This window comes from Lampetra planeri, chromosome 37, assembly GCF_965212315.1.
Source record: "Lampetra planeri chromosome 37, kcLamPlan1.2.h2, whole genome shotgun sequence".
Taxonomy (NCBI): Eukaryota; Metazoa; Chordata; class Hyperoartia; order Petromyzontiformes; family Petromyzontidae; genus Lampetra; species Lampetra planeri.
In genome coordinates, this window is record NC_136143.1 from 8957853 (window position 1) to 8980225 (window position 22373).

The 22373-nt window shown below is 54.2% G+C and overlaps 1 protein-coding gene across 1 annotated transcript in view; it reads left to right on the forward strand.

Annotated features, from left to right (window-relative positions):
* NLK (nemo like kinase) overlaps positions 1-21572 on the forward strand; it is a 164748-nt gene extending 143176 nt beyond the window's left edge. Inside the window, exons 4-11 of the mRNA XM_078612008.1 lie at positions 1725-1831; positions 3260-3345; positions 6156-6365; positions 9233-9334; positions 17665-17751; positions 18424-18622; positions 20870-20963; positions 21387-21572. Of these exons, the coding sequence (XP_078468134.1) occupies positions 1725-1831; positions 3260-3345; positions 6156-6365; positions 9233-9334; positions 17665-17751; positions 18424-18622; positions 20870-20963; positions 21387-21441 (940 nt within the window). The 3' untranslated portion in view covers positions 21442-21572. The remainder of the gene's footprint in view (positions 1-1724; positions 1832-3259; positions 3346-6155; positions 6366-9232; positions 9335-17664; positions 17752-18423; positions 18623-20869; positions 20964-21386) is intronic.
* Positions 21573-22373: the final 801 nt, after the last annotated feature.

The window sequence follows — 22373 nt, forward strand, 5'->3', positions numbered from 1 at the left end:
TGAACTTAACGGTCTGCATCCAGACGGCGAGCCAATAACACAGAGCTGTGTTTTTCCGTCGATTCCAGACTCATGGGACACCCCGTCTAATAGCGCGTTCGAAAACATGGCGCGAGGTGGCATTGGCCTCGCGCCTACAGCGATAGCACAGCGGCCCCAGCGCTGCGTTACACCTCCAAGCTATCCGCGTTCTAAATTCCGGCAGAGCCCTCCCCTGGGTCGACTCGGCCTTAAACGGAGTGGTGCGGAAACTCGTTGCCGGGGTGGTGCTGGCCAGAGCGCCCCCCTGCCCATCCCCTAGTCCCATGCCCCCGTTAAGATTTTACGATTTGCTCGCTCACGGCGCTGGACCCCGAGGGGGTTTGTAGGGCACGTATACGCGCGGCGTTCATTCCGTTTTTTCGTTCACGATGCTATGAACCCGGCTGCACTTTCTCTGATTCTTGACCATGCGCCAATCGGCGGAGGGTTCCGAATCCAAATCTGGCATGGTTCTCCCCTAGGTCAGCTGAGCCTAAAATGAGCAGGTGGTGGAATGCGTGTCAGCATATGTGTAGAAGGGAGACGCACGGTGGCTGGGTATGATAATTGCCCCACGATTGGCCACGTTTTTCCGTCTTGGGTGCTCGCCCAAATGGTTGTTGGAGGCTAAAAACGCCGACCGTTGCATTTGTCGACGCGTCTGTTGGTACGCGTGTTACTGGATGCACGCAGAGGTCCAAGCTATTGGAGCGCGCTTTGCGTGCACCGTACATTTATATTTCGTGATGCCAACAGCCCATCCCCCCACCCTGCCGTACACGTCTGTGTTAATGTTGTTGTGTGTGTGTGTTTAAACTCTGTGTGCATTGTATGCATGCACAGGGGTTGTGCATGTATAATAGACCCCATTGACATCGCGCTGTGGAGGCTTTCTTTCAGTACTGAATATAAATTAGTGGGGATGCGGCTGCTGCTGCTGGCGCTACTGGCGCTGCACGCGTGTGCGCAGCGGCCGCTCCCCCCCCCCCCCCTTTCTCTACAAATATACAAACATGCTCCAAACACGAGCAAATCGCAAAGCACGTGGTCGTGCGGTCCTGTGCTGTGCGTGGTCGTAACCTCGAACCGCGTTGACACGGGTTTTAGATTTTTTTTTTTCACCGCGGTGAGGACGGGGAGGAGGGTAACGTGGGCGAGCGGTGGTGGCGCGGTTAGCAGCGGCGTTGGCGCGGCCGCCACTCGCCGGCAAACGTTTCTCGCGGTTTCGAGTCCGGCGGCTCCCCGCCCCGCTCCCCCCCCCCACCCCCCTGGTTGATTCTGCGCTCGGCCTGCGCGATTAATCGTGCCGCGAGGTGGGTGTCGTTACACAAACAAAAGAAGATTCCGCGACCTTCTTCGTGAAAAGTATTCGGCGATACGTTGTCGGCCTCGCGCTCAAAATTTTCAAATTTGGGGGGGTGGTGGGATGGGGTGGAAAAGCCACACGGCGACTTTTCTCGCTGCGGGTGGCAGAATCGGCCCACTTGCAGGCCGGTGCTGCGTTGAACAGAAGCAGCTGCTGGTGGGGGTTGGGGGGGGGGGTAGCTATCTAGGTAGCTGAAGTGCGTCTCAAGATGTGGGCGGCGCAGCATAAAGTACAAATACCGTGACCGACGAGATGCGGGACGATTCGAGTGACACGGCCTCGCGCGCCGGAGACCTCGGTTGGTGCCCTTGACCACCCCGGGCTTGCGCTGGCTCAGTTACGTGGTGACGGAGCTGATGCAGAGCGACCTCCACAAGATCATCGTCTCCCCACAGCCGCTCAGCTCGGACCACGTCAAGGTCTTCCTCTACCAGATCCTGCGCGGTAAGGCCCCCCCCCCGATGGGCCCCCCCCCCCCCACTTCCCTGCAGCCAACAGAGCCCCCCGCGGCCGATGGCGATCGTCGGCGTGGCCTCGCTGCGGCGGATGATCTCCCGACCGAACACACTTTTAACCTGCCCTGCGTGAGCCACGATTAAGCAGAGTGTGTCACGGAGGCCATGGTGGACGCGGAAATCGTGAATCAAAATAAAATCAAATAAATCATCCGTAAAGGTTTTGAATTGGCCCTTGAAACAACTTTTGATTTGGGCGCTTGCGTTATTCGCTTTTCAAAAGCGCCATACGCCAGGCACTCGGCATGGAGGTGTTCACGCAGCGTGGCGGGAGGGCAAATCGTGTGACCTCGAAACTAAGATTTTTGAGTTGATTCCGATAGTCTCAATTAAACAGTTTAAAAAACGAATAGAATAACTTAATTCAAAAGCCTCTTGGTTCGTTTCTTTTTACTTTTAAATGAGGTTTGAAACAAGTTAAATTATTATATTCCCCCCCCACTCCCCTCCTCCCCCACCTCCACACCTCGGTTGTGAATTTTTACTAAAATGTACCGCAACGAAAGTGAAGCGTACGAACGTTTACTGTACGAGATTGTGATCTGCGTCTGGGTTTGGCCGCACAGCTTCCCTGGCCAGCTCGGTTATCACTGCCGACCCATTTGTGCCGACCCTTTTGTGCCGAGCGGTTTCACACCAAGCCGGCGGGGGAGGAGTTCCCCCGCGACCCGGTCATTCCTGGATTCGTGAGAACCTGAACGTTGATTCACCCGTATCCCCCCACCCCCCTGTCTTCTGATATCAAAATGTAACGGAGCCATCGGCGGTAGTCCTTGCTTGCGTTCGTTGTCATTAGTTCCTCTTGGTCAACGTGGTCTCTTTTGAGCCATCGGGCCAAGACCATTTCCTTCAATATCTCCGTGCAGTGCTCTTTCCACTCGTCTCTCTCGCTCGCTGAATCCCTCGAGCTGAGACGGCTTCCACCCCGTGCGTGATGTGTCACGTGCAGTCACGCCGTGTCATCCACTTGCCCCTCGCCACCCTCCCCCGCTGTTCCCTCCCGTCGCCATCCTTTGCCACGTGGCGTGAATGCGGCTCTGTTTTTTTTCCCCCCCGTACCCGAGTAGCCTTCATCCTCTGCCTGTGTCTATTCTTTCCGGGACTCCCCTCGGTTCGTTGCGTCTCTTTATATTCGAGACGTTAAGAATTCTGCTCAATGCTTTAATTTCGAAGTCAGCGATTTCCCCTTCCTTCAGTGTCGGTGTTTTTGTCTCTTCCGCAGCGTCCCGCCCGTTTGACCCCTCGCCCTCCGTTGCCTCCTCCTCCTCCTCTCGCCTCTCATGGCCACCCTCACTTACTCCCTGCTTACTCTTATCCCCCCCCCCCCCGCACCAACATGCCTGGGAACGCACTGCAGGTCTGAAGTACCTGCACTCGGCAGGCATCCTGCACAGGGACATCAAGCCGGGGAACCTCCTGGTGAACAGCAACTGCGTTCTCAAGGTGAGGGGACACTGAGGGCACAAGTCATGCCCACACGGCTCTCTCCCAACACCGGGGCCTGCTTCTCTTCCCCCCCCCCCCCACCGTTCAGTCAGGGGGTGAGAAACCCACGGCCGCCAGGCCAAATACGGGCACCTGCCTACGCGCTCTGAAACGGCCCCCCCGAAACGAGATTCATGCATCTCGGCAGCACTGATTCGGCATTAGGGGGGCAACGGCATTCAACCTGGCAACGCCCGACACCGCACGGGGTATCTTGCTGCGGTGGCAGGAGTAGTGCCTGCGAGGTGTGTGGTGACGTTTGGCCCTGCCTCTGAGGTCGATTTGGAAACTTGTTCTAATCGGCCCTCCGTGAGGTCAATGTTCCCCTACCCTGCTCAAAGTTCACGTTTTACCCCGTTTGGCCAAGGTTGCCAAGTCCGCAACACCCTGGGCCTTCTCCAGATTGAACGTCACATTTACGGCGGCCGATTCCCGTGCCTTTTCACTCGGGCAAACAAACTCTGCGATCAGGTTCAAATTTGCCAAATCGTGAAAATGACCTCAAAATCACTCCCAATTGGGGACTATACACCATTCATCGCCCCCCTACCGGCAGACGAATGCCCCGGCCGACGTGCAAATAAACCAAAGCGACGACCCCCCCCCCCCGTTTGGCCCTTGAGTTTGTGGCGGTGCCACCCGTGGCTCAGGGCTGTCAGCGGGAGGACACTCTCTTTGACTTGAGGGGGGCAAAAATCCAACATCCCGCTGGAGCCGCACGGACTCTTAAGCCAGCGCTGTTCGCGAGCACAGATTGAAGGCCCGTGCGGCGTGGCCAGCGTCGATGTTCACACGACGCACCGGAAGCGTCTTAAATGAGTAAGCCCCCCCCCCCCCCCCCCCGACGGACAGGTTCCAATCCGGCTCGCCACCGCCGTGAGCGCCACTGCGCCCCAGCGCGGCGTTGCGAGCTTAGTGAGCGTCGCTCGCCCCACTCAGAAAGGCGCGCAAACGCACCGGCGCGTTAAACGAGCGTTGCGCAGACGCTAAGGTGGTGGGGGGGGGGGGGTTACCTGGGCGTCAAAAACACCCGCGCAGTTTTCTCTCGCCCGAGCACTCCAGAGCCTGAAATCGTTATTTTTATTATTGATGTTTTTTTAACAAAGCAATCTATGAAAGTGTAGCTTCCTTTCGCGTCTTGATACTGTTTATAACCGGCGGTCGTTACCGTGACTCACGCCGATGGGCTTAGCTAGGATCTTTGAAAGCTCACTCCGTACCTCGGCTGGATGATGGCGGTGCAAGACGGACGCTCGGCGCGGCACGGACTCTCGGCGTGAGGCCGACGATTTGCTCTGAGAAGGGAGGTCGGAGCGCAGGCCGTGTGCGTGCGCCGGGCTCTAGCCTGATGCCGAATTGACAGCCGGATTAGGCGGCCCGGCGCGGGGTCGCTTAAGGGTTTGGACCGTTGGCCGAGTTTGTGGCTCGGGGTTGCGCGCGGCTCTCGAAGCCGGCAGCCACGGCGGTTTTGAAACGTCAAGCCCCCCCGGGCCTTCCGGTCGTGCACCGCGCGCAAAGCGGAGACGCTAAGCCCGCCGCCGTGCCCGTCCGCGCGCCGATTGTGAAATCTCTCGGGTCGCCAAAACCGTTACGAGCAGCAGCCCCGGACTAGACGACCGTCTCGCGTGCGCTGTCCGCAATAGCCAGGTCGGCGCTTCTTCCCCATGCCCAGCGAGCGTGCTACGGTGGAAATTCCAAACTCCTACGGGCGTGGCGGTTCTCGCTTTAGTTACCAGCTCTGATACACCCCAGTACAAAGAAAATGCAGGTGTTGTGAATGACACCTTGCAGCCAGTTGACATGTTATGACTTAGAGCTGCAAATGAGATCACAGGGTCCATTAATATCCACTTTGGACCGCATCCATTAGCAACTCTGGCCCTGCCGTTGACGTCTCTGGGGCATTGACCGCCTGCAAACTGCCGAAGTGGCGAGCACCCCACGCCACTCTGCCGTTTGGTCGTCCGTGTGAGAACCGCAACACCTTGCTGATATCGTCAAAGAGCATAGACCATCACTCGAACTCTGGTCAGCCTTGCAGCAGCGGCTTTGGGCTAGCCGTCGGGGCTTCGCTGCGCTACGCTGTCAACGCAGAAGGGTTAGGGAGGGAGGGAAGAAGGGAGGGAGGTGCAAGCGGAGTTTTCTTTCCGCGCGTAGGTGCATGTTGATTACAGCAGGGAGATTGCGGTCGTTTCATCGTCGGTGAAATTTCCCTCCGCCCCGCCATTGCGACAGGCTTTAGGTCGGCTTAAGTAGGCACAGAAACCCATCAAAGGGGAAGGGAGTTGGCGGACGGTCCTGTAAACATTTCAGACACCTTTCTGCAGATACCCACGCGAATTATTATTTGCAAAGCTTAGGGGAAGGGGAGGGGGGAGGGTGACACAGGCTATTGAATTGAGCCCTCTGAGTCGAGGTATAGTAAATCAAATGGAGCGCATCAGGTATAGTAAACCTGTGTGGAAAGTGTGAAATGTTTACTTTTGGGCGCCATTGCTGGGGACTGATCTCGTTTGCAGCGTTCCCGAGTCCCCCCGTGCACAGCCCCGGGGCCAGGTGTTGGCACGGTGGCCTCACGCCATGCGGTTTGCCGCGCGGTTCCCCGCATCGTCGCCCCGCACCGAGAGGCCTCCTGCGTCGTGCACCGCAAGGCCGCGCGTTCGACGGATTGAAGTCGCCCGTCGGAGCCCCCCGTGACAGGCCCCTCCTCAGCGAGCGTGTCGCCCCCCCCCCCACCACGCCCCCGCGTGTTCGCCCCCCGCGCGCAGATTTGCGACTTTGGGCTGGCGCGGCTGGAGGAGCCGGACGAGGCGCGGCACATGACGCAGGAGGTGGTGACGCAGTACTACCGGGCCCCCGAGATCCTCATGGGCAGCCGCCACTACTCCAACGCCATCGACATCTGGTCCGTGGGCTGCATCTTCGCCGAGCTGCTGGGACGACGCATCCTCTTCCAGGCGCAGAGCCCCATCCAGCAGGTGCGGCTGGGATCGCGGTTGTAAATGCGGCGGTGAAAGTCACCCGCCCCCCCTAGGGGGCCCCGTGTCGTGTGGCCAAGGAGGGCCCGGCGAAGGCGCCTTCCATTCCGTGGCTGCACACCTGACCGCCGCTCTCGACCAGACGGCCACGTAACCCTGCATGATCTTGCTCGACGCTCGCCTCTTCTCCGTCGCCCATTCTCTTCCTCTTCCCTCCCAATCGCCCATCCACTCCTTCACGTCCCTCCCCCCTAACGTTTGGTGATCCCCAGGTTTACCCCTCTGTCGCGGTCACTCATTCCGCAAACCTTGCACGCCTCCCTGCCATTTAAATAATTCCATTCTGTCACCGTTTCTTTTTGAAACTACGTCAAGCGCTTTGAGCGAAGGTGCTCTATGAATATAGAATTAGACGAGATTAGATCCTTGACCATTGTCCGTCATTCCCTTCTCGTGATGTGACCTGCACAAAGCCCACTCATCCTGACAGTTTTTACGTTGCCAATAACCCGCACGCGTTCTCCTACGTGTGCGCCTCTTCCTGTCACTCGGTGTAATTCCAAACGTCAACGCTCCAACGTTTCTTTCTCGAGCATTTAATTTGCTAAAACCTCCAGCCGGAAGAATTAGATATGTGTTACGTCGACAGCGGTGCGGCGGAGATTTCTCCCGGAGCTCGGCGAGTGGGGAAAGCGCGGCCACCTCGTCTGAATGAAAGAGTCTCGCTTGGAGGGAATCTCAGAAGTATTTCTGTGAAATCTCCTTTCCGCGGGCCATAATCTTAACGCACGGGGATTTTCCCAGCTCTTGTGAGCATTCCAAATGGATTCTTCATCGAATGACCCGCGATGCAGGTCGGCACATTTCGCAAAAGGACAACGTCTGGTCCGGAGAGACCTCCGTCTGCGATGTGTAGAGTGCTGTGATCATGGTTGAATTGACAGCGGAATATCCTGTTATTCCTGTTACAAGCCCTCCCTATATATCCCGGAGAAGGTCATTCTTTCGAAATGCGGCGACTCCTCGCGGTAATCGTAAAAGAGCCCTGTTATTATGTTTAAGTAACCTGTCATTAATTACGAGAGCGAATGTGTTACGACGAAAGCGTGCCGTCTCGTTCGCTTTACGCACGTTCACGGAAAACGGCGACCCGGTGCCTCGGTGGTGAAACAACGACGCGTCCATTCGCAGATGAATATCGATTCTTTAGCTCGTGCAAATATATAGGCATCAAATCTCGCGCGGACGAATCATCGTCTTTTTGTGTTCATTGCCCGCAGCGTAAACAACGAGTTCACGAACACCTCCAGTCGCTAGAGGCTGCTACATTCGCCACCTGACAAAAGTAATTCAGTTTCAACAAGTCGTTGAATGTGCCCGGTCCCGTCAGATTTTTTGGAAGACAAAGCAGGCTTCAGCCTCGATAGTCCTGAGGCATTGGTGAGCAAGCGACAGGGTGCAGGAGGCAGCCCACGCCGACCAGCGCGGTGAAGTGCGGTCAAAGGTCCCTCGCGGCCCGCGGATGGATGGAAAAGGAGCCGTGAGAGTTTGCACGCCTGCACTCCTGGGCAGCAGCCTCTTGTCGCTTTTTTGTCCGAGCCGTCGCAGCGGCGGCATCAGCCCGCGATGTGGAACAAACGTCACGGGCCCGCTTCACGACGAGGGGAAGCGTTCAACTTGCACGGACGTTTGCGAAAAGTCGCGTTGTGGTGGCGTTCTTGAAAGTGAAATGGCGAGACGGTGAATAAAAGATAAAAAAATCGGCGCCCTGTAATAGGTCACGGCAGACGCCCACTTAGCGCTGCTCACTTGGCCGTGTGTACAGAATGCCACATCCCAAAGGCGACATTAGTCAGCGGCGCGGCAGGGGGACGCGCCGTTGTGTGGTGGGGCCCGCTCATTGTTCACAGACGTTTGAAACGGGACGGACATTGGGACCGTCGACATTGGGAGTGAAAGTAACGGACCGCCCCCTGCACTTTGTTAAGGCGGCAGCGGCAATGTCTCCATCGTTGTTAGCAGCAGCAGCAGCAGCAGCAGCGCCTGCGGCATTGTTTGGCTGCAGCAGTAACAGCATCTGCACAGGCGTCGTTATCAGCAGCGTCAACACCGGCAGCAGCATAATCGACGGCGTTGTCGTATTCAGCGGTAACATCCATCGTCCGAACACTATTTGCAGGTAATGCAATCACGACGGCCAATTGAGCGTCTGGCCTAGAACTGCTCTGGCTTGGCTGTGTCTGGTCCGGGTAAATGTGGTGCAGCTTGGAGATCGTCGTCATCATAGCTTGGGTGACAATGATACGGCACTGCCCCTGACAGCTACGTGTCTGTGGCGGTTAGCCACTGCAAATGGCAATGGTCCCCGATGTATTGTCTGGCTGTCACGTCAGGGCAATTATAGGGCTGTAATCACTTCGCCTGCCCTCCCCGGCGACAGAATGAATTATCACGATTTCCGAACTCTCAAGATTTCCAATCCTGGCGACCCCAGAAAAGTCCTGGCAGCAGGGTCATGAGGATTGGAGTCGGGAAACGGCGTTGCAAGGGATTCATCTTCTTGGTTCTTTCGGCAGCTTGTGGCTGCTTGCGTTGTGGCAGAAACGTCGTTAGAACTATATTTTATTATGTAAAATTTTTATTATTTTATTATTTCCCTTCTACGTGACTTTACCGAAAGAACCAAGAAGATGAATCCCTGCAGTCACGAAAGCTTTAAATCGAAAGTTGCAAGGGATGTTGATGACGATGACGGCGACGGTGACGTTGTTTGTCGTGGCCTCTGCGATTGCGACGCTGACAATGACGCTGACAACGACGCTGACGATGGCGGTGCTGATTCCGCGTCCATGTCTTGTCACCCCCAGCTGGACCTCATCACGGACCTGCTCGGCACTCCCTCCATGGAGGCGATGAGGACGGCGTGCGAGGGAGCTCGCGCTCACGTTCTCAGAGGCCCTCACAAGCAGGTGAGATGGGACTGTCGGTGCGAGCGGCGTGAGAACTCTTAAGCGCCTGTTAAAGAGGGCCCGCACGGGGGGCACAAGGGGGTGGTGGTAGTGGCCAGCACCAGGCCCGTGGAACTTTTGCCCTCTTGGTTGCTGATGTTCACACCACCGCACCAGGTACAGCGTGTTCCGCGAGGGATTTGTTCCGGAGATGCTCGTGATAGCACACTTTTGGCGGATAATGATATTGGCCTACGAAAACCAATCTTTTTAAAGATTACTTTACCTCGTCACTTCCTCTCTCTCTCTCAGTCGTACAGAGTTCCAAATTGCGAACCGCAAGTTCGCGAATAACGAGGCGAGTCGGCCTTGCAGAGACGCAGGACACGCTGAGATCCCGCTTGCCACTTACGTATGTGTGTTTGTTGAACTTCATTCGCAATAGAACATTGCGAGCCGCCTCCGCCCCGCCGGACAACCGGCAGCGTCGCTTGGGCCCCTGTGCCGCTGTGAGTTTGGTGGAGGCCGGTGGGTCCACGTGGGGGGTTTTTTCTCTCTCTCTCAAGATCTGTACCGAAAAACAGACCGGGTAAGGAGAAAGGGTTGCCCCGACTGCCAAAGCACGGAGAACTGGGTTAACCACTGAGCAGCTGGAGCAAATCTCGTTAAGGCGGATTTGTGAGGAGGGGGCAGTGGGGGAAGGTTTATTGTCGGTAACCTTCAAGGAAAGCCCCGGAAATAAGGTCTGGTGTTGCAGTTGATTTATAGCGAGGTGGTTGGCCCTGCGCTGGCCTACGTTCCTTGATGCAGTGGAGATGGTGATGGCGGCGACGATGGGTGATGGTGATGGGGTTTGAAGAAGCATCCGCGAACGGTTGTGCGTCAGAGATGTGTTGGACGCCCTGCGGTTGGGAACGCGGCTTTGCTTAAGGCGGGTTTAGCAGTCCGGCTCAGGGTGATTATCGTAAAATATAAAGGCTGTTCAACGGCTTAGGTTTAGTTTGCAACCCTTCTTCGTATATTTATCTCTTTCAAAATGGTGCTCTTACTCCAAAGAGTCTGGGCCCACGTGCAGGAAGGTCTGCGATTCTCCGGGAGGGTATGTGGGAAACAAAACAAACAAACTTCACGCGAGTGACTCTGGTAACTGAATCGACAACAAATCTGACGTTATTTCATCATTTCCCCCCCAACCCCCCCCCCCCCCCCGTATTCTCCACGTGGTGTTTTTCCATTATTGTGGGGAGGAAAAAAGAAAAACCCCTGGGCACGAACGCGGCGGCTAAGCTGGTGGAGAAGCGGCGTGCCGGGATTAAGAGCTCACGCTCGCGGTGCCGCCCTCCTCCCCTCTCTCTCCGCCGTTCCTCCGCGCCCCCCGCGCCCTTGAGGCATCAATCCCCTGTCCTTGAATACTGCCGCCCTCACTGCCCTGCTCCTCCTTCCACCACCTCCCCTCCCCCCCCATGTCCTCTTCTTTTTTTTTACCTGCTTAGAGACCCCCAAAGCAGGCCACAGGCTGCACTTCTGTCTGTCTGTCTCGGCTGCTTTTAAGCACTGAGAGCTGAAGATTAATTTTAAAGAGGCTGTCAGTTTAGTCCGAAGGAACATCGGGGCTATTTTTAAATGCGCAACGCTCTTCGTCGTTTTGTGGGTCTCGTGAAAACGGCGGCAAACGAACGTTTTTTTTTGGGAAATGGCTTTGAGGTTACGGGTGCAGTGAGTGCATAAATATGTCCTGTGGTTGATCATCTCCTTGCACAACTTTAGCCGGTTTTTCGCCAAGCTGACATTCCAGTGCGCGCACCTTCGATTAGTGCAGTTAGCTACGTACGGCGCGACAGAAGTTTGACATGCGTATATAGAGGGTGTCCGCACTCATCCAGCTCGCGTGCGGGTGCTGGATGGACCGCTGGCATCGCAAGACTTATGAGATATGGCAAAAGATTGTGGAGGCCTTCGCCCAGCAATGGAGTACGGTAATCATAGCAGATGATGACGACGATGATGATGATAGCGATGATTTCAATGAGCCACCTAGACATTTCTGCAGGGAACTATCAATCTACGGACCATCCTGTAGGAGTGAGTGTTTATAAATCTGATATCGCTGGCAGGCGAATCAAGCGTGCTGGTAATACGACAAATAATAGTGTAAAACGAATTAGTAACTTGCCGAGTAAATACGGCAACCCAAATCTCTTGCAAAGGACATACTGTGTATCTCAATGAGAACTTAACCAGTTAAATATAGAAACACTACGGTGAAATGTTGATCTGACAGGCTGAGGAATGTGAAGCTAATCTGCAATTTTGCCATCTCATAATTGAAGACGTCGCTTTAACTTTCTCACTCGTTCCTCGCGTGTGGATTTCAAGGATCGGTAAACGGTGTTAGTGCAGCCACGGCAACCATCTTGCTCGCATCACTGCTTGAGGCATCTCTCATGAGCGCCTCCCTCCTCCAGCGTATTTGGCCTACTCCTCCACACAGGCCAGACAGCTTGGTACCCCGGGGGGCGCAACTATGGGGGGGGGGGGGCGGGGGTGTGGGGGGTATGTGGCAGCGTTTTGCGACGCATAGGGCCCAAGTCGGCCACAAGAGGTGGGCCCCCAATCAACAGATAAACACGTAAACAAATTTTCAGATTTGTTTGTAATGTATTCGTCAAAAATTACCCGCCGTCTATGATGCAGCAAGCCCGGCGATTAACGCGTCTGGCGATCGTATCAATAAAACAGCATCAGGTTGTGCGATCCACCCCCCCTTTAAGGAAATCCTATAGTGATAGTGGCCCGGCATGAAAGCAAGACGCACAATAACTTACCTGTGAGTACTGTACCTTTAAATATTAGCTTTTATTAATACTGTCAATTTGGGACTGTCTTCATCTAAACCCAATACACCCGTTCAACTAAAATAATATACGTAGTTATAGCCTACATATGATAGTATATACGGGGTTAAAAATATCCCTAGCTATTTCAGTAAAAGCGAGTCGGGAGAAAGGAGGGAGATGATGTGTGGGGGGGGGAGCCCACAGTCGTATCTTGCATAGCCCCCCATTTTTAAAAAGGTCCTTGCACCCCTGGGGGGTACCCCCACACTTTACCCCATCGCACACAAACCTGCCGATCGACCAACCGGTGCCAACCCGTTTACACTGCCGGACGGACAGAGGTGGCGTGGGAATAAATAAATAAGAAACAATCATCCACTGCATTCAGAATAACATTGAGTTCATCGTCACGCATCTCGAAAGTGAACGCCACGGTGGCTATGAGATGTTGACTACCTCGCCTGGTGTACAGGGGGGTCGTGGGTTCAATCCCGACCCTTGCGTTTGTATATTTGGAGTTTGCATGTTCTGCCCGTGGTCGCGTGGATTTTTCTCCGGGTCCTCCGGTTTTTCCCTCCACGTTTTGGCTGCGATGCATTCCCACGTGATAAGCCACTTGATTCAGCTATCATTTGTGGCCACGTCGCTTCTGAATAAGAGCTGTAGAGGCTCGGTGAGCCTCACTTGGTAAAATAAAAATCGTTACTAGTTAATAGCAAGCGATCTTGGTGCGTGTATGAAATATCATCTCGCCTTGTCATTTTGGCAAAAACGCTGTTGACTTCAAAGCAAACCGTAACGTGAAAAAAAAACGTCAAAGCTCCTTTGTTAAATTATTATTCCTACTCCAGAAAAAGCGCTTAAACATCGTAAATATAGACGCGCACACAGAGAGCCGCACGACCGCGCGGAGTTTGGCACGAGCGAGCCGTGCTCCCCGCTCGTCTATTCAACGCTCAGTGAAAGCTGGGGATTGCGCACTGGGCATGGCGATGCGATCAGTGGTCGACGTTTTTCGATATCCCGGCGCGGCTCCTGCCAGTAGTGGCGTGCGCCAGCAATCGCAGGGCCCACACGTTTATCTTCGTATCTTTTACTGAACTCTGCCTTGCTTGCTAGGGGATGGTGGAACCCAGAGAGTAACCCCCCAACCCTCATTTGCAGCAATCTCCAGGTGATTCTGTCTTTGACTCGGCTCTCCTCTGTATTTGTGTGTCTATGTGCACGTGCATCAGCGGAGATCATGGGAAGCGCTGTGGTTAAAACAAAAAATAATACCCCGGGTGGAATCCAGAGAGCAGTCTGTTGACAGCTCACCTGTGACGACCGTCATTGCAAAACTGTGTTCAGAGAAATGTAGACTTCTCCGCAGTCTCTGTACCTCCGTGTTGTTGTGAAACAAGTTTAGTTGACATACTGTGCGCCACCTGTCACTTGAAATATACGGGAAAAAAATGTATTGCCCGCAAATAGCTTGATTGGCGTCATACGGTACGTAGCAATCATCTCCGCCTTTGCGCGAAAAACGTGGCAGGGGCCTCCTAAAAAAAGCGAGCCATGAGGCTCGGTGAGGGAGCCTATGCCGGGTAAACAACCGCAACAACAACAACAACAGTGATGAGAAACCTTAGCCAGGCCAGCATCGGAGATTGAGGCACGTTTACATTTTTAAACCCAGTTGCCGCATGCGGTTTTGGACGCGTTTTAATGTTTGAAGAATGGGGGGGGGGGGGGGGCGAGAAACAAAAAAGCACTGCTGGACCTGAACTGGAGTGTGCGTTGGTCAGTATAAACATAAAATTTAAATGAAACCACGATCGACTTTTGCAGTTTCTCCCGGCGCTATATTGAGGTCTTGGGGGCACCAATATCCACCAGCGCTGTGGTGAGCACGCTGCCCCCCCCCCGCCCCCCCCCCGCCCCCCTTGGCGCCCGTAATAATAGCGCCCCGTGCGAGAGACGCACGCCGACCCAGATTTGGCCAATCCGTTTCAGCTGTGTGCGGTAGATGAGTAGATTAAAGTGGAAAACCGTGAATTCTGCCGGTGGTCTCTGGCGGGAGACATTTTACTCCGACTCCCATTTAACCGTTCCCAATGTTGGGCCCCCGGGTGGTCAGGGAGTCGTTCCCTGGACAGAACCGGCGATGATCAGTTTTGAGCGGTGACGGGCGGGCGGGCGGGCGGGCGCCGCTTCCCCGACCGCGTCCGGGCCCAGCGACACAAGCAGCGCCCACAAATGTGCCAAATGTAAAAAAAAAAACAATAAAGACCCCAACTACCTCCCATCATTCACACACTGCCTTGTAATTACTGCGCTGCCTCGTAATAACTACCACTGCCTCGTAATAATTACCGCTGCCCTGTCACAGTTGCAGCCGCCCTGCAATAACTACTACCTCTGCCGTGCGTGACTCGCATCAGCTCTTTCAAGATCAAGTTTAACAGATCTCGGCGTGTGTTATTCTGTTCGACGGAGCATGGCTTGGTGCTAATCATCTCCTTGGAAGCCCTGAACCGCGAGTTGAAATTCCACATTCGTATGGATGAACATGGTTTTTAAATATATATTTATATATTTTTTAAATCACTATTGCTGGGACACAGGGCCAAATGCCAATAATGCAGAGTGGACAGCACTCATGATAGTCTGCAGCGATGCGTGCTGGTGGGTTCGTGGCGACAACTAGTTTTGTGTACGGTAGTTAATTCAGGTGTCTGGTCACACACCGTTTAACGATCCCCGTGGTTAGTTGGCCGTGCACAATTCTAATTGTACACCGCTCAGTCGGTCCGCTGATGGATGAAGGGCCCCTCTTGAACACGTGGGTCATGGCGGGGTTTGTAAACATACTTCACCGCGCTGGTCAGTGTGGATTGCGGAAGGAAAGGGGTTTGCCCAGGACTGGTTCAGATCAGATATCACTCGCTGCTGCCGTTTCAAAAACAGACGGAATTGAATGCGCAGGGCGCAAACCACTGCGCCACCGTTCCCCTTCCATACACAACGTGACCAGGCGGGGAGAGGCCATTAAGTCAAGAGCTCCTTGGCAAGGGGGAGGCCTGGGTTTGCAAATAAGTACGGTTCAAAATACCTCGGGGCAAGCTGTACAACCATCGACAATTAATCGCCAGATAAAATGGGGAAAAAGACACACTTTTGCACGTCACCAAACGTAAATGAAAATGATTTGCAATAATTCAGCGCTTAAATACTGAACGACACATCCAGGATAAAAACGTTCGACAGGTTTGGAAAATAACGACATTCGCAATGGATTATGCAACGCTTTGCGGCGTGCGTTTACCTTTGGAAGTATTTTAATGGCCGTTATGGAATCTTGACGGGGGTAGCTGTCGGGGCAAAACACGTATTCATAATTGTAAATCCAGTCGTCCTTATTGTTTTTTGCTCTGTGCCTCAAATTTTTTGAACCCTTTGATCAATTTGGCCTGATGTCTCTAGGGTGAGTCCCTAAACAGCTACCCACTTTTGTGCAAAAGTTTAATTTCTAGAGGATCATCGTTAGGAGAATTTTCGTGCCCCATGGGGCGGACAGCTTAGTTGCAGAGCGTTAAAAGAACACATTGTACGTTGACAGTGCCCAACCCTACTCTGGCATCGTTAAACCCCGAGAGGTGACCTCTTAATTATTTAACATCTCACCACGGTGCCGAGTTGTTAAATACGTCGCGTGGTATGCAGGAGGTCGTGGGTTCGATCATGATCCTGTTGCCTCTATATTTAGAGTTTGCACGTGTGTCTCTCCCCGTGGTCGTGTGGGGTTTTCTACGGATATTTTGTTTTTTCCCTCCACATTTAGAATCAGCATCACGCATTTTACGAGTATCCAGCTGCTATACATGTCCACGTGATGATAAGCCACTTCGATGCGCTATCATTTGTGATGGCCGGTTAGCTCATGAAAAAGAACTACATAGCTCAGTTTGTGGGCCTTGCCACAAAAGATGTATTACCGAAGCTAACAACAGAAGGTGTGCGCAGGATTAACTGCACGTGTGCAAACTGTTAGAACGAATGATCAGCACGAGACTAAAAGAACATCAGTGAAATATGACTGCTCCCTCCCACACGCAACTGTCAGCAGTAGCAGAACACGCGGTGCCAACAAGGACACTCAATTGATTTTGATGTTGAAGTTCTGTGCAAAACTAGCTCCTACTGGCCAAGACTAATTGGAGAATCTAACGAAATTTAATGAAATAAAAGTAATTTTAGCCGTTCGGACAACTACCGCCTTAGTGCTGCGTGGAAGCGAATTACTAATATAATGAGCCAAGAATGTGTGTGTGTGTGTCCCGTGCGTGACGTCACTCCACATGAGGCCCATCCCCACCCCCGCATTAATAATCATGAGCTGAACAATTTTTCTATTTAATATTTAAAATTTACTGCAATATACACCCGTCCTTGGACGGGCAAACAAGCTAGTCATCAAATAAGACATTATTTAAATGCATGCCTATGAAGGGCAGCATACTTCAGTAGGGATTACCGTTGGTACGGCTATTTTAATACATACAATAGACAGGAAGGACAAGATCTAAGGGCTCACATAATGCACATGCATAACGTACGTTGACTCATTAATCCCCCCTCCCCCACTTTGCGCAAGAGCGCAGAAGCGTGGTCACCACATCTACGCCTCCTATATAAGGAACGAAACGGGTGGACTTCTCCACAAATCTGGCTGTCGCCTGATGAAGCTGGTTGCAATTACTGGCAAAACGTCGTACTCAGATTGTGAATGTTGTGGCTTGGATGGGCGACCACGCATCGCACAGAGCCACGTGCCACAAGTGCGGCAGAGGCGTTTTTTACGAGCAGCGGAGGGGCAATGCGGCAACGCCCGTTGCTGTCCTGCGCTTCCCCCCCCCCCCCACCACCTTCAAACAACCCACGCTGACCAGCGCGGTGAAGTCATGGTCAGATAACCTCGCGGCCCGCACGGTGTTGGGCGGGGCCCTCATCCGGGGGCGTATCGCGTCAGCGGGCTGCATTTTGACGGTGGACCGGGAAGCGATCTCCTCCACCCGGTCCCCCCCCCCACTTTTTGCGAGCACGACTCTAGAAGGCGGCGGGACAATCGCACTGATCGGTGAAACTTGTCGTAAGACGGAGTGTCCGCATCAGATCCCTCCAGCCTAGATCAGGATTCTGCTTGTGTTTCTGTCCGAGTGGGGTAAATTCCGACTGGTTCGCGCTGTGGCAAGCCCACTTTCAGGCCGGTGCTTTGTTCACCTTGTGCCTCACAGGAGCAGCTGTCATCAGGGACCCCCCCCCTCCTCCACCCCACCGCTAGGCTTAAAAACATCTGTGCTCTGAGATGTGTGTTTGTTACATTATGGGCGTGATACAAATGCCGCTGGTCGTCGTGTCCCCTCCGTCGTGTCGCCCACACCGACACGCTCCCTGCGCCGTGCCTCGCGTCCCCTGGGCTGTGTGCCTCATTCCCCCGTGTCGTGTGTCCTGCTTCTCTGTGTGGGTCCGCAGTCGTCCCTGGCCGCCCTCTACTCGCTCTCCAACCAGGCCACCCATGAGGCTGTGCACCTCCTCTGCAGGATGCTCGTCTTTGACCCCGTGAGTTGCGCGTCGCTGATTCGGCGAAACAAATCGGCGGTACCGATTTTGTTTAATTCAAATATATTTTTGAAGATTAACTTCACGAATGAAAGTTCACTTGCATATAATTTGTAATAATTTTTTCGAGTTTTTTTTACAATTAAAATACATCACTGAGGTTGACCTCTAGAGGCTATGAGGTCAATGCGCTGAGCTGGCACCGCTGAGACCCTGGCTTCGAGTCCAGGCAGCTGCCGGAGATTCAACTGAGTTCTGGCAAAAAAAAAACCATCGCATTAAATTCGTTCTGCACTTTAGTTGGCATAAATCAATTCTGGTGGAGAACATTGCTTCAAAACATCCATAGTTTCGTGGAACAAAACGTTTTTCCTACTCTCCAATGTTTTCTGTCGGGCTGCACCACACACCGTTCCACATTACGTCCGATGCCCCGGTCCACGCGTCGGGAGTTTTGCGCGCACGTGGCTGTGAGCGGCAACGTTGTTCGTGGGTACGGCGCGAAAAACACGCCGCGCAGTGGCGCAGCCGTGCAGCGCAACCGTTGAAAAAACCCCACGCGGTGGCGTCTATTGCTCGTACGTACGTATGTAGAACTTGTGTGCGCACCCTACGAGAGTCAACTACGGGCAACAAACTAAACACGCCGGCGGCGCGCCTTCCCGTCCTCAGACGAAGCGTATTTCGGCGCGGGACGCCCTGGCGCATCCGTACCTGGAAGAGGGCCGCCTGCGCTACCACACGTGCATGTGCAGCTGCTGCCACAGCGCGGGCACCGGGCGCGTCTACACGGGCGACTTCGAGCCGCCCGCCAACCCGCGCTTCGACGACTCCTTCGAAAAGAACCTCACGTCCGTGCGGCAGGTCAAAGGTCAGCGGGAGGGGGGGTGGGGGTTCTCGGCTCGCCGGCGGAGGAAATCGATGGCGCGCGCGCGTGGTTACTTTGCGTGGCGGGCGATGAGGTGCCGAGCCGACAGAGGTGAAGTAATCGTCGTCGACATGTTTCACGCGCCAAGGAATTGAGTAGTAAGTCAGAAACATTCTAATCTCAGGTACGACGGCGGCGGCGGCGGCAAATACGTTCAGGATCTGAATGCCGGTGTGGAGCTCTGCTAGCCACGAGAGGGCTTCAGGAGAGAGTTCGTGGCGTCTTGCTGTTCCCCACTCCTCCATTGCAGGAAGCGCAGACTGCGGTGGTTTATTCTATGGTCCATAATTTGCGTCGCGTGGCCACAGTCGCACAACTGTGGCTTGCCTTGAATGTTTACCCCGCGGAGGAGATGCGCGCATTTTGATGCGTTTGATGGTTACACCACCAATGTCTATCGAGGACGTCAAAGCCAGAAGGTGCGGCATTTGGATCTCGAATGCGGTGCATGTGCGTGACGTCCGCGTTGTTTCGCAATGTTCGCCGGCGTTTTCGTGGACGGGTTGGTAAGACGGGTCGGCGGGAACTTACGCCGTTAAGTTGTCCTCCCTTCAAAAGTGTCGTTATTGCCTCGCTAGAATCAATCTGCGGCTGTTTTGTTGTCGTGAACCATCGTGCGGCCAGCTCGCCTCTCGCGCTGTTCATTTTGTCGTCACCGTTACTCACCTTCGCCACACCGGCACTTGGAGGCGTCAAAACAAAATATTTCTCGAGAGTTGCGGCGCTGTGAATCTGCCAAGCCGAGCACCGCTTGCCGTCGCTGCTGGCAGTGGCCTGTGGCTTGTGGGCGTCCCCAACAGCGTCACGCATCTCTTAATCAGTGCGGAGTCCACGCGGAGGGTGGGGTGGGGGCGGGGCTCCCAGGGGGGGCACCCAATGTCCAGGCTCTGTCTGGGTTCTGTCTGGGCTCTGTCTAGACACTGTCTGGACACCGCAGGATCATCATCGTGGAAAGCTGTTGGCGCACCCATTGAGACATCCCTACCCTGCATTTCTCTCCGAACAGCAATCACCCAGCCATTTACTCACTTCTATCACCCGTCATTGATTTTTATTTTTGGATTTCCCCCCCCCCCCCCCCCCCCGTGAGCTGTGTATTTGACCACATGACGAGTCACCCTGGCCCACACACCACAGTGATGATTCTGTGGATTGTCATTCTTCGAAAGCGCAGTTAAAAGATTGTAGATTCTTGTTTGACCTTGCTTCTATTGCCTAATTTATATTGTTTATCCCAATCTGTGTCAATTGTTCCATAAGCTCACATTGTTCAGCCCCTTGCGTGCACTTTCACGTTTAAATCGTGAGCGAAATAATATTGTTTTTTTATTTAATCATTTGTTACCTGCCAGCTTGCATACATTTTCACTGAATTCCATGTCTTTTCATCGACATCAACCCACATCATGAATTACTTGATATCGTACAGCATACAATGTGCAAATCGACGTCCTGAAGCACCTACGCGATTTTAGAAGCACGATCGAACGGGGAGCGCTGCACGTTGGAAGTAGAAAATTACCTTAAAATCACAAATCGCCTTCACTCGTTTGGTATTCATTCCCATGGCGCAAGGCTCTCTCGAATGCGCTACGTTTCACGGACGTAGTCTGTAAGTGGTTTGACATCTGGGGCGATGTTGTGTGTGATTTGCCGTGTGTTCTCCCGATAGCAGGGAGCGGGGGTGGAGCGGTTAGCGCGCTACGCTACGAACCCGGCGACTCGCGTTCGATTCCCGCTCACAACCAACATAAGTGACGATTATTATCTGAACCGGTCCTGGGCCTCCCCTAGGTCGAAACAGCCTCAATTGAGTAGCTGGTGCGGTGTGTAAATATCGCCACTGGGGAGACAAAGGTGGTCGGGCGTGGTGCTGGCCACCTACCCCCTCGTGTACCGTTCCAGCCATCATAGGTGCTCGCTAAGAGCGCTTGCCCCAACAGTCCATTAAGGCTACATGGGGGATCTTTGTCTTTGTCCTCCCGATGGAATACTTTGTCGGTACATTTTCTTTCTCTTTGGACCGTGACACCGGTATAAAACACGGCGGCCGGCAGGCGCCGTTGCCGCGCTTTTGAGAGGTGCTCGCTAACAACGCTTGCCCCAACACGACGTGTAGGCCGGCACGGGAGATGTTTGTCCACGTCGTGCCTTCATCTGCATGCTTTTGTTTTTCTGTTCTGACCTTAGAAATGATCTACCATTTCATCCTGGAGCAGCAGAAGGCATCGCGGGTTCCGCTCTGCATCAACCCGCAGTCTGCGGCCTTCAAGAGCTTCGTCAGGTCTGACCACGACGCTCCCATGTCACGTCCCGGTGCGCATGCAAATCGTTCTATTGTGTCGCCGTTTTCGAAAAAGGGGCTCTGTAAAGATAAAATAAGAAAATTGGAATATTTGGCCAATTCCTCTTCGTTGAGTATTTGCACGCGGTGTAGAAGCCGCGCCCTCGAGGCTCGGCACAAACGGGTTCGCGAACCCGCTCAACCTCACCGGCATCTCCTGGTCACCTCGCGGCCCAGTAGTTTTGGCTTTTGCCGTGTGGGCCTTACCGAACCTCGCCTACCAAAGAACCGGCTCGCTCGCCGGTGCGGGCGCATCGTCGTCACTCGCTGGCGTGGCCCTCACTGCTGCCCCCCTTGCCTGCCCCCCTCCCCACCACCACCATCAACACCCCCCCCCCCCCACCTTGTGTTTAACCCTCGCAGCTCCACGGTGGCACAACCATCGGAGATGCCTCCATCTCCACTCGTGTGGGAGTGAGCAGCGCCGGGGATGCCGACACCCGGGTGGCATGGACGCGCCAACAAGGCAGACAAGGCCGTAGGAGCCGGACTCGCTTCACCGACGATTTCTTATCATTTTTATTATTTTAAATCGATTTTAACAGGAGGGAGAGAGAGAGAAAAAAGTACACTTTGCACACAAGTAGAAATTGCAGCAGCTCCTAAACCCGCTAAGTGCGGAGTAGTTTTAACACCTGTAAACACTGCTGTTAATTTCACAATTGTCTCGTTTAGGATTTGTCTTTGATTATTTTTTTTCGCTTATTTCATTTGTGTTTAATGAAGAAACGAAGTCGGGCCACTGGTTTCCACAGCAGAAGCTGACTGTGGAGTTAGAGACTCGGTTTTTAACAGCGACGAATGTTTAAAGCTGCCATCCGTCACGGCCTGGCTGCCCACGCCGCGCCCTGCGTGAGTGCGAGAGGCCTTAGGGAGAGGAACCCCCCCACGTGAAACGAGACGCCCCCACTGCCACCACCACCACCGCCGCCACCACCACCATCACCACCACCACCATCACCACCGCCGCCGCCACCACCACCATCACCACCACCACCATCACCACCACCGCCACCACCGCCACCACCACTACCACCACCGCCGCCGCCACCGCCGCCGCCGCCACCGCCGCCGCCACCACCACCACCACCGCCCCCCACACACGCCCGTGCGTCTGGAACACAAGCAGCAGCAGCGGCAGCAACAACACCGACTTCAAATGCCGACCGTCGGAGCGTAACGAAGAAACTACGACCTGTGCCCGCGGCGCCTCCAGCCTCTCTTCACGGGGCGGCGTTTCGCAGGATCGCGTTTCGCAGCCGCCGAGGTTTCGGTTGATGCGCGAAGGGAGAGCAGCAGGCTTACATCTTCCTGACAAGATTATAAGTGAGCTTGGTTTCACGGCGGTTT